Genomic DNA, 12,111 nt, shown 5'->3' on the forward strand with positions numbered 1-12,111 from the left:
GATTTACACATTTTGCTTCAGAAAACAATTTTCCCTAAAGATACCCCCTTCACAAATTGAGGAACACCTGTAATACATTTGAGGTTCACCATGATGAAACCAATTGTAGAAACCAAATCCAGACTGGATGACCCTTTGCAAAACACCTCTTTTCAGCCCACAACAGTGATTTTGAACTTCCAGTCATATTTCCCTTTAACACCCCATTCCACTCCCACTCTAACCTCTTTATAATTGGCCTCTTATGTTGCTCCAATGAAGCCCAAGGAACAATATCTTACCTTCCGCCAAGGCACATTGCAGCCCTCAGGATTCAACACTGAGCCAAAGTTTCCAGCTTGGATCAGAACTGGGCAATTCCAATGCAAGGTCATCCAGCAATAACATTAACACTGTGATTCCCCTTTGCTGCTTGATGCTGCTTGGTCTGCTGAGTATTTTATTTTAGATTTCCAGAAGTTTTTGTGTTCTGCATAGCACAATCCTAGCATGGTTTTTCTCTCTCTATTGCCCTCTTTCATCTTCCTCTATTTACACCCCGTCAGACAAATCAGCTATGATTAACCAGCATTCATTTCCTGCTTTTACACAGAACCAAAAGCATTGCATCACTGAGACAACATTGGTCTCCAATTTATTACAGTCCTCCTACTCTCTGCAACTTATACTCACTGGACTTTTTACTTGTCCATTTCTGAAGAAGGCAATCGACCTTAAATTTTAGCAATGTTTCTCTCTCATAGATGCTCCTTGATAGACTGAGTATCCCCAACACTTCACTTTTATTTCAGATTTCCAGTGTCTGTAGACTTTTTCTTGATGATCTTAACTGAACCTTGTTCAACCTGCTTAGAAAGAAATTTAACCTCCATCCCAAAAGTCAAAATACATTATACAGAGCTTTAGTTCCTCAAGGTTTTGCAGCCCAATTAAATGGAAAAGAAAAATATCTTCTGCTATTAAACCAAGCTTTCTTGATACAGTATGCCCTTTATTTACTTTCTTGTAATTTGAGTGCATTACCAATTATCCCTACTATGTGACTTCCAATGTTAATGCAATTACTCAAGCTTGTCTTTGGTGCATTTGTTTGCCACAAACATACAGAAGTAAAAGTTAATGAAAAACATGAATACTGCATGGTAGAACAATATCCATTTTTCACAAACAAAAAAAATACAAATTGGTCTTACTTTCACCCACCATTTCCATATTTTTATTGATGTCTTGTTTTAAGTTTTCATGTCAACATTATATCTGGCCTAAGAAATTAATTTTAAAAATATATTTTGCAACTTCACCAGGAAATTGCTTTTCTGGCTACACTAGCAGAGCCCCAAATCATTTATTTTAAAGGATTAATAACTCCATTAAAGTACTCTCATTGGATTGGAGAAAACCTTGAAATCATTTATCCCAAAGGCCAGTGTTGGGTCCACTTTTATTCTTGCTAGTTGCTTGTACTGGAGGATAGCGATTGAGATATTGAAATATCCTCATGAAAGGAGAAAAGGGCTTACTAAAATTAAACTGTTAAAAAACTTTTCACTCTGAAGAAATACATTGTAATGCTTTTTGTCAGAAAGATCGTTAATTAGATTCAATGGATAAAGTACACTTAAGGCACCCAAGAGCTCAAGTCCAAAAGTAAGTGTATTGGTAGTAATGTCATGCAGAAGTATTTGAATGTTGCTGACAATGTAATTTTTAAACCCTATCTAACTAACTGAAGCATTCCCGATGAAGGGGCAATAATATTGTTTCAAATGAGAACAGACAACCTGCACACAATATCTATGTTTATTCTGTTGGCTTTTGTTCCCAAAGAACATGCATTCCACCTGTGTAATGTTTAGAATTTGTATCACTTGGGAATCAAATGATCTTGATGTCCCGGGATATTTTAAAAGCATTTTCCTGGTGAAGTTGTGAAATATATATATATATTTTTTTAATTAAAAGATGGAATAACAGAAGTCTGCACCTGCTGCATTTCCAGAACGTATGGATGGAAGGGAGATGAAATGCAATGTTCTTTGACACTTTCCTGTGCACGAGGCCCTCTAGAACTTCAAGAAGCTGGCGTTAGTTTTATCATGGGAACTCCCTCCAACCTCCACCCTAAGTTCAGAGACACTTTAGAGTTTTAGAGAGCAACAACAGCAGTTCTTTGAAAATGCAACTGAGGAAGGGGACAGAGGAATGTGTATGGATGCAGTTTAAATGAACTTCCAGAAGGCATTTAACAGAAATTGTTAGCTGGTCAGGGGTCAGGAGATAGGTTAGCCAGTACAGATTACAGAACAGGGGTAATGGTAATGCATTCAAATTACAAGTAAAGAAAGGTATCTCATAGGGATCTGTGGTGAGGCCTCAAGCATCACTAAATTAATCATCTTGATTAACAACTGAGGCAATATATTCAAGTTTACCAATGACAATGATTAGTAGCATAGCACACTGTTCAGAAACTGATATTAAATTATAACAAAGGATTGATCATGTTAAGGAAATAGGCAAAACCCTGGGATAACTTGGATGCTATTAGATCATCCACAGATCACTAAAATGTATTGCAGTTAGGTTCAAAAAAATTAAAAGGGCTACTGGAATGTAGCTATTATAAATATAGGACTGGAATACAAACTAGATATAGATTTTCCACAGGTGCATATAATTCTGGTTGAGGCATTTCTTCAGCACTGTGTACAGTTCTGGGATCACATCTTGAAAGGGATACCAACCTCAGAGCATAAATTCATGAGAAACTGATCAGGATTACAATACAGGGGTTAAATTAAGAGGAAAGAATACATAAACCAGATGTTTATTTTCCTGGAATGCAGAAGATTACAGGATAGTTGTACTGGGGTTTTTAAGGATTTTTGAAAAGAAGTTGATAGGCTAAATGAAGGTTAACTTGTAATGCTGATGGGACACAAATCTTACAATCGGACCATAATATATTATTTATTGGACAAATGATACAGAGCCATGTAGATGAGTCAAGGTATAGATTAACCAGGAACTCATTGAATGGGAAACAGACTTGAAGAGTTGAATGGCCTGATTTTGTTAAATAGTCAGGGAAGGAGAGGCCTGAGAAATGGGCCCATTTATTTACTTGATAGTGTTAAAACCAAATCATACATCCTTTTATTCTAAGGTTGTGCCCTCTGGTCCTACACTCTCCCACTACTGGAAACATCCTCTTCACTTCCACTCTATCCAGGCCTTTCAGTATTTGGTAGGTTTCAATGAGATCCCCCCTCATCCTTCTAAACTCCATTACGTACAGGTCCACAGCCATCAAACGCTCTTCATCCCTGCTTTTATATTCTAGTCCTCTCGAAACGAATGCTAACATTGCATTTTCCTTCCTTACTACTGACTCAACCTGCAAGTTAATCTTTAGGGAGTCCTGCACTAGGACTCCCAAGTCTCTTTGCACCTCCGATTTTTGAATTTTCTCCCCATTTAGAAAATAGTCTATTTAATAATCTTTTAATTAAATTTCAAATTCTGCAGATTAAAATAATACATACTGTATATCCAATTTGTTATAAATAATGATTCTTGGTCAGCTGTATCCAATTAGTCTACATTAATTCTAGAGATTAGTGTCCATACAAAGGGAATTACAGTTATATCTAACCTTGTCCATAAGGATACAGAGTGGCAAAGGAGGATAACATTGCATATTAACATATTGTTTGCCCAGAGGTGCAACATTTTAAAAAAAATTCAAGGAATGGATAGCTACTTGGTAAACTCAAGAGCTCATCCTCTCAAAATATTGAGCTGTTTGAATGATTTCCATTTTACCTAACTGGGTAGTAGCCAGTCATGGCACAACACATTTAAATTTTCAAAAAATAGACATGGGGCTGGGGTGGGGGTCAATGGAATCAAAAGTCGGTCTCCTTTAACTAAAATAATGGTAAATAAAAGATATTAATTAACTGAACTTGGAATCAAACATCAACCAGTAATATTTCTTAATATCTCCACATATAAAGGAAAGTGGTAAACAGTGTTTCAAATTAGTGGAAATTGAAGATAATTTAAAGTAATTAGTATCAGAGTAATGTTTTAAATTACCTGTTTTCTTATTTAGTACCAGCAGAAACTGCTCAGAAGTAACGGGCGGGCTGATCCCCATATCCTTTCTTGCCTTGGCTCCATCTGAAGATTTACTAGCGCTTACTTTTCTTGCTGTTTCTTCAGAGACCTCTTCAGGATATGGCTCTTCAACCACTACCTCGGGTGTAATGAAAGATGCTGAATAATTCAGAGGGTTGGTTGGTTCAGTTGTGGCTGTATCTTTCCCATTTGTACCATCAAAGCTATAGGATACAGGATATTCAGCTGATTGACTCAGCTGACATTCTGATTCTTGCTGATCGTCCATTGTTAAGACTTTTTCATCAGATTCTCTCCCCATGCTATCAGTTTTCAAAGGGGAGTCTTGTTCTCTTTGGACACTTTCTTCGGATGCTGATGAAGCGTCATAAGGATCAATGATAAGCTCACTGTCAAGCTCAGCTTCACGTTCCTCCCTCAGAATGCTGTACTGGACTGAAGAAGCAGAAGGTGGAGCTCCACCAACCTGCCTGAATGTCATATAACTGCAAGCTTCAGCTTCTTCCACAGAGAGCGATTCATCTGGCACTACCTCTATTTCTGAATCTCCAGATTCGGCGCTGCTGGCATCAAGGTCTAAGGTTGTTGCCGGTAGCTGAGGCAAATTCTGCTCAGACTCATCTAGTTTCGTTAAAGTATCACTTATGGACGTCTTCTCAGCGGTGGCACTTGAAGAAAAGCGCTGTGCTTGTTCCGAAGTCTTGTAAGTAGAGGGATGTTCCTCCTCCAGGAAATGGTAAGCAGCTTCAATCTGCGAATCAGATTCTTCTGCAATAATAAATGCAGACAGAAAATATGCTCCGTGAGCATAGTTACTTTCTTTATGTCATTTCAAAGGCACATTATCACACAATCAAAAATGACACTTCCAAAACTCAGTTGAATATCGACAGAACCTTACATTAGAGATAGTTAAACTAGATCAGAGGATGGTAAACCAGTCTTTTCTTTCCACCTACAGAGTCATGGAGTTAATACCACTCAAAAGGCTGGCTATATAAAGCCATCCAGTCCTGTGTTTATTTACCTCAAATATCTATTCAATTTCCTTCTGAAATCACTGATCATTGCCACTTCCACCTCTCTCAAAGGCAGAGAGTTCCAGGTACTTGACCATTATCACTTATATTCCAAAAATGTCCTTCCTCCCATCTCTAATGTATCTCTTGCCTCAGATCTCAAATCTTTGTTCCCAAGTCCTTATACCATTGGCAATATCTCGTAAACCTGCCATTATCCTTTAAGTCACCACTCCCAGGAAAAAAATTCCAATCTCTATCCTTGCTGCTAAAATTCTGCATCCCAGTAACTAGTCTGATGGATGCCCTCTGGACTCTTCAAAGGATCAGAACTGGATGTAAGTACTCTAGTTGTGACCTAACTAGAGCTTTATGAAGTCTTAACAAAAGTTACCTGGCTTCTGTGCTCAATACTTTAATACCAATATGAATATATATATATATAAATATATAGTTTGCTAACTACTTCATTGATAAATCCTGCTACTTATGCACATGACTTTTCAGGTCTGCCTTTGCCTTTGAGAGGAGTGGAAGTGGCAATGATCAATGATTTCAGAAGGAAATTGAATAGATACTTGAGTAAATAAACACAGGACTGGATGGCTCTACAGAGCCAGTCTTTTAAACCATATTGACTCTGTGACTCTGTGTCATGCAATCAATATTGCCTCTTCCCATCCCTTCTGCCAAAATGTATCACACTTACTTGTGTTAAATTCTATCTGCATTTGTCTGCCTATTCTGCTTGCCCACGCAGTGGACTGCTATTATCCTCACTGTTTGATATTTCAATCATCAGCAAATTTTTGAAATTTTACACTATATTCCAATTTCCAAGTCACTTGCATATAAAATAAAGCGATGATCCTACACTAACTGTTGGGGAACACCACTGCCTACTGTCTCCAGTCTGAAAAACAATTTACCATGACTCACTGTTCTGTCCTTGTTCCAATTTCTTTTTAGCTGACAATGGTAATTTTGTTAATCAATCTTTTACATGGCAACATATAGATAACATCTACCATATTCCTTCATCTGCCCTGTAATTCATTAAAAAATACAATTAGGTTAGTCAAATATGATCAACCCATTACAAATTTGTGCTGGCTCTCCTTAATTAAATCAAATCTCTTTAAGTACTTGTTTTTTTTCCCTGATTCTAAAATTTTGCTCAGCACTGATGTTAAACTATCTGGTCTGTAGTTAAAAATATCCTCACTCAGTTTCTTTCCAAGCTTCTGGACACCTTTCCATATCCACGGGAAATTGGAAGACTATTCTAAATCTTTCTACAGCCTTCATCCCCATTTTCCTTAGCAGCCGGGGATGCAAGCCATCTTGATACACTCGGCCTTTCCAGTATAACCTCCCTATCAAGTTTCACTCCATCCATTACTTCTACCATTTCTGCTTCTATTGACCTTTTATCAATATCTCCTTCCTCAGAAAATATCGATAAAAACTATTCATTAAGTATTTTAGCCGTACCCTACACCTCTGTGGGCATATTATTTTCTTTGCCTACAACAAGCCTCATCCCACCTTTTGTACTGCTTTCTATATACATGCTGGTAGAAGATTTTTTGGTTCCTTTTTACATTAATTTTTTGGTTCTTGCTTGAGGAATTCACCTGACATTCATCAAGCATCATCTTTTATTTTGTCATTCTCTACCTCTCTCATCAGTCTAGGAGCACCAGCTTTGGTTTCCTTCACCTTTTTCATAAAGGTCTCATTGTTATGTTATAATTTTTTTTGTCAATTTTTGGGTCCACTTTACACTGTCTACATTCTCTCTCATCCCCCTATCACCTACTTTAGATTGTGCCATGCTCTGCTCCATTACTAACCTTAAACTCATGATACAATGATCACTCTTAGCAAATGTTTGCCCACCAATACTTGACCTACCTCATTCTCCATATCCAGCAATGCTTTCTTCCCAACTGAGCCAATAACATACTACTTAAGGAAGTTTCAAAAATTCCTCCACTCTCCTTTCCCTTTACTCAAGCATTAATTATCTGAGTACTGACTGGGATAAAGTCCTCAATGTCACCGCTGTATGGTATTTGCACATTATGTAATTTCCCTGCAGATTTGCTCTTCCATCTCCCTCCCACTTTTTGGAGGACCATAGAATATCGCCAATGAAATGATAATACACTTCTAACTTCTCAACACAAACCAAATGGATACTATCCTTGCCCCCTTTCAGAGATTTTCTCTTTCTAACACTATTATCTCTTTCTGAATTAGTACCGCCACCCTATCTTTTCACCTTCTCTATATTTTCTGAACAGACTGCACCCATGAATATTAAATGCCCAGTCCTAATCATTTGTAAGCAACAATTACGTTCTTGCTACTGCATCACAGTTCTACCTGGCTAGTTGTGCTTGCAGCTCACCAATTTTACTCACTACAGTTTGTCTATTTATGTAATAGATTCTATATCTACATTATTTTTCTTTATGGTTCTACTCAGCCTGCTCCTATCTAATATGATATTATTTCTTTCCCCTTAGAATCATAGAAACATACAGCACAGAAACGGGCCCTTTCAGCCCACCTCACCCATGGCAACCTTGATGCCTATCTACACTAATCCCATTTGCCTGAATTAGATCCATATCTCTCTACGCCCTTCTTATCCAAGTAGCTGACCAAACACCTTTTAAGCAGTACAATTGTATCTGCCTCCGCCACCTCCTTTGGCAGCTCATTCCACATATTCAGCATCAACCTCTGTGTGATGAAAAACTTATCCCTCTGATCTGCTTTAAATTTCTCCCCTTTCACCTTAATCCTGTGCCCTCCAGTTCTAGACTCCCCTGCCCTGGGAAAAAGACTCTGATTATCTATCCTATCTATGTCCCTCATAATTTTATAAACCTCTGTATGGTCAGTCCTCAGCCTCCTACATTCTCATGAGAACAAACCCAGCCTATTCCATCTCTCCTTACAACTTCAGCTCTCCATTTCAGGCAACATCCTGGTGAATCTTTCCTGCACACTCTCTATTGCTACCATATCCTTCCTATAGTGTGGTGACCAGAACTGTACACAACATAGTAGACCCAACACCTGTGCCAACACCAATTCTCTTCCGCTTCTACTTCTTGATGCCCATCCTCTTTCAAATTCAGTTTAAACCTCCCCAACCATACTTCTGAACCTTTCCACACAGATATTGATCCTAGTGCTGTTGAGGTACAAACTGTCTCTTTGCAAAAGGTGCTTCCTGCCACAGAATTTGTCCTGGGAGTGATTTAAGGATTGCTGCCCAGGGTCCTAATTTGCAGACCTCAGGCTGTAATCCTTAAATATCGAGGACTGCTTAGATTGTTGGACCTCAATATTTAGTCTCCTTGTGTGGTTGATAACAATGTGCACCACAACTTCTGGTAGAGTCTCTCCATAACATCCTTTACCCTGGTATCAAGAAGGCAACACATCATGTGGGACCCACAATGACAGTTAAAAAAACACCTGTCTGCCCCTGTACCTATGAAAGCTTCTAAAATGACTGAATTTTTAAGCTTTGTTATTACACCCAAGCAACTCCTTGCCTCCTGGTGCCATTGTCTGAAATGCACTCTTTTGAAGTGTTGTCACTCCCAGCAGTCTCCAACACACAGCACCCCTTTGCCAGCTGTGCACACCCTATAGTCTCCTCTCCTTAATGCCTTCTCCTACTCTTCTGCATGGCCACTCACTGACTAGCCTGAACTTTCTCTGCCTGTGGAGTGGTCAGCTCATGGAATACTCAATGCAGGAAGCTTTCTGCCTCCTTTAGCTCCACACTGCACCCCACATTCAGAAAACCTGATGACACTTCAATATAAGTGGTTCCCCAGCAGTCCTGAAGATCTCACATGGTGCAAGAATTTCAAGTGAAAGGTTTCTATTCATGATCCAAAACTTCTAGACCTTCTTTTAAAATCAACTTATTAGCATGTGCAACATATTGATTTCCAATATTACCATTACTGTGAGACAGGCAAATCTTTCAATTTTCCCTTACTCATTTGAAGCAGCTTCTGTAGAATGCACCCAGTACTTCCCTGCTTGTTAGCAGAACAAAGGAATTCACCTACTGGTTGTTCTAAATGTGACATTCTCCGTATTCCCACTGTTTGTTTCTATTTTTTCCACCTGCAAAACTTAAGTGACTAAATGAATACAATTTTGGATTTTTTTTTCTGATAGTGCCCCACCAGATTCTGCTTACTCTTATAAAACATGTAGACAGGTTCCACATTAATGTCAATGACAGCTCTACAGTGATTATTGGAGATATAAATTGATAAATTATAGTTTTCTAACTGTAGGTTAGAATTCTAGTTTTAATGATCAATTACCATAGAATAAGCATTAGTAATGAGATCTGAAAAGAAGATCGGATTAATAGTAGCACTAAGTGAATAATGCTATTTATCAAAGCAAAATTCAAGAACCATTCCAATTTTGGCCAAAATAATTAACGCTATATATCATGAGTAGGAGATTGTAACCTAAAATTTGCTATGACCTGGTGTGCAGAGAATAGGCAAGCAAGGTTGTGATCCACTGCTTAAACATTCTGCCAATAACCATCAATGTTAACTCAAGAATCACACAGAAGAGACCGACATATTGGAATTTTTTCAAACAAAAAACAAATTAATGGGGAATTAAAAGTTTGTGCAGTCTGAAAAAGTGCAAATCAGAAAGAAGCAATGGTGCAAATGTTCTTTTTCCAAATAAAATTTTGCCTTTATTAATCAAATTCATGTGCAACTAAGAACATGTAGCTATTTTTCCCCCCACACACACGACTTTCCTCTTTCAATTAAAATGAAAATCAGACTAGTACAACATTGTCTTGAAATAAAGAGACTGAAATAATACATTTATTGTTTGTGTCATAAAATGTAAAACTTTTAATTATTTGCCTGATGTTGTGGATGTCAAACTACACTTTGTGGAGCATCGCTACTGGAGAAAATAGATCATATCCAAATGGCAAATTGATGCAGTAACTATAAAGGCTTAGAACATAAATTTCTGCAAAGAAAAGATGGAAAATCTAGACATATTTTGGCCAGTTCAAAATGAAACCACTTCTGCACTTCATACTAACAATTTGACTCAAGGGAGATACCTTCTCACAGATATCTTAAAAGCCATTGTCTTTGCCAAGTTCATAACCATCAATAGTACTGGTGACTAACATGGTAAACCAAGTATGAATTTGGCAGCCTGAGATGCAATGGTAGGCGGCAGAATTAAACATCATTTTGTCAGCGATCAACCAAACAATTCTAACAGGTTAAGTCCACCCAGATGTCCAAATATAAATTGTAGTCAATGGCTTGATGGCAGTTAAACTATCTATTCAGACAGCTGTGAGAGCAAGAGTAACAGAAATAAGAGAAGATGAAGATAAGGAGAAAAACAGACAGGTATTTTTTTTATTATTCAATTTTATTCTTTTTTAAGTAAATAAAAGAAAATCATCACAAGAAAAGGAGAAGGAAGAGCAAGAATGGGTGGACAACCAGATTATTGACTGAGATCCACAACATGCATTTTAAAACTGGACTTGCACCAGCCATGCATCCATCAAACACTACAAGCCAATTTTAGAAAGTATGAAGATGAATAGTCTTTCCTCTAAAAATGCACATTTTGTTTGCTTTTTTCCCCACATTTGGCTGTCATTGCAATTTTTTAAAATATATTTCTTTTTCCATCCTGGTGAAACTGCCTAGCTCCATTAATTGGACAGGTAAATAATGAACAGAAGTACTGCTGCTAATTATATGGAAAGGTTACAGGATGACAAAAACTCAAAGCGTTTTACATCAACTGCCAAATAAAAGAAAAATATAATGACAATGTAGAATGTCAACAAATACACAGACAATATAATTACTGTAATGTAAAGAACAAAAGACAATAATACATACATGTATATGAACATTGGCAACCTAATGTAATTGTTACCTGAACTTGAGGGAGTAGGTGTTTGAGAGATTGGGCTGTCGTCATCAGGCTCTGATACAGTCACAGTTGGTACTACATCGGATCCTTGCTTTGGTTTAGTCTCTTGTTCATGCTGTGATTTGCACCCACTATTGGGATCTACTATGGTTTCTATCTCAGTGAGCATAACTTGGGCTGGCACTGGGCATGTAGCAGTCATACGAATACTCTGCTGGGTGTCCCCCATTTCCCATTTCTCTGAAATATCTTCATCTGAAGGCTCTTCCACATATGGTGCCGTCGTTGGTTCCTCAGGACTCAGGCTTGGGCTTATTTCTTCTATTAACTTTGCCTCCTCAACTGACTTTTTCATACTTTCGGGGGAAGCTTCTGTGTCATCTCGTATGTTATCTACAAAGGGCATCGTCTTCTCTTCCCAGTATGCCTCCGCTAACTCCTGAGCTTTTGATTCTCCAGAATGGCATAAGTCAATATAATTTTGGACTTCTACCTTCTCTGACCCTATGGGGTCCACCAAAGTTTTGGCCAAATCAATAGTATCCCCAGGTGTCATCTCTATTCCTGAATCTGAGCTGATCATACAATGAGACTCAAAGCTTGGAATTCCTCTTGCTGCGAAAACCTCTGGATTATACTCTTCAAAACCTGTTGAGCTAACATGCGTTCCTTCTGTAACTTCTATAAAGAAAATGAAAAACATGGAACAGTGACAAATGTGATTATAGTTTTCAATTCTGCATTTCATCCAACATTGACATTTTGTCCAAATGGCTTCTTATGCAGAGTTTAAAAGTAGATATGGCTATTAAAGTTTCTTTGAAGGGACTCTCCTCTAGATTCATACAAGAAAGTTGATGGATTAGCAGCTATAATGAAACATCAGGACTGTGGAAAACTATTAATGCAACAGAAAATTTCCTGACAAAGACGGATTTCATCCTTAACTTATAGG

At 37.9% G+C, this 12,111-nt stretch overlaps 1 protein-coding gene across 3 annotated transcripts in view; it reads right to left on the reverse strand.

The window, feature by feature from the left end:
- rtn1a (reticulon 1a) overlaps positions 1-12,111 on the reverse strand; it is a 141,640-nt gene that overhangs the window by 67,082 nt on the left and 62,447 nt on the right. Inside the window, exons 3-4 of one of the 3 annotated variants that reach the window (XM_052023265.1) lie at positions 11,160-11,837; positions 4,102-4,911 (exon numbers count right to left, since the gene is read on the reverse strand). The exons of 1 other annotated variant lie outside the window; for it this stretch is intronic. In XM_052023265.1, the coding sequence (XP_051879225.1) occupies positions 4,102-4,911; positions 11,160-11,837 (1,488 nt within the window). The remainder of the gene's footprint in view (positions 1-4,101; positions 4,912-11,159; positions 11,838-12,111) is intronic. One more of the 3 variants, XM_052023273.1, reaches the window with a different exon arrangement.

This window comes from Pristis pectinata, chromosome 1 (genome assembly GCF_009764475.1).
Source record: "Pristis pectinata isolate sPriPec2 chromosome 1, sPriPec2.1.pri, whole genome shotgun sequence".
NCBI lineage: Eukaryota > Metazoa > Chordata > Chondrichthyes > Rhinopristiformes > Pristidae > Pristis > Pristis pectinata.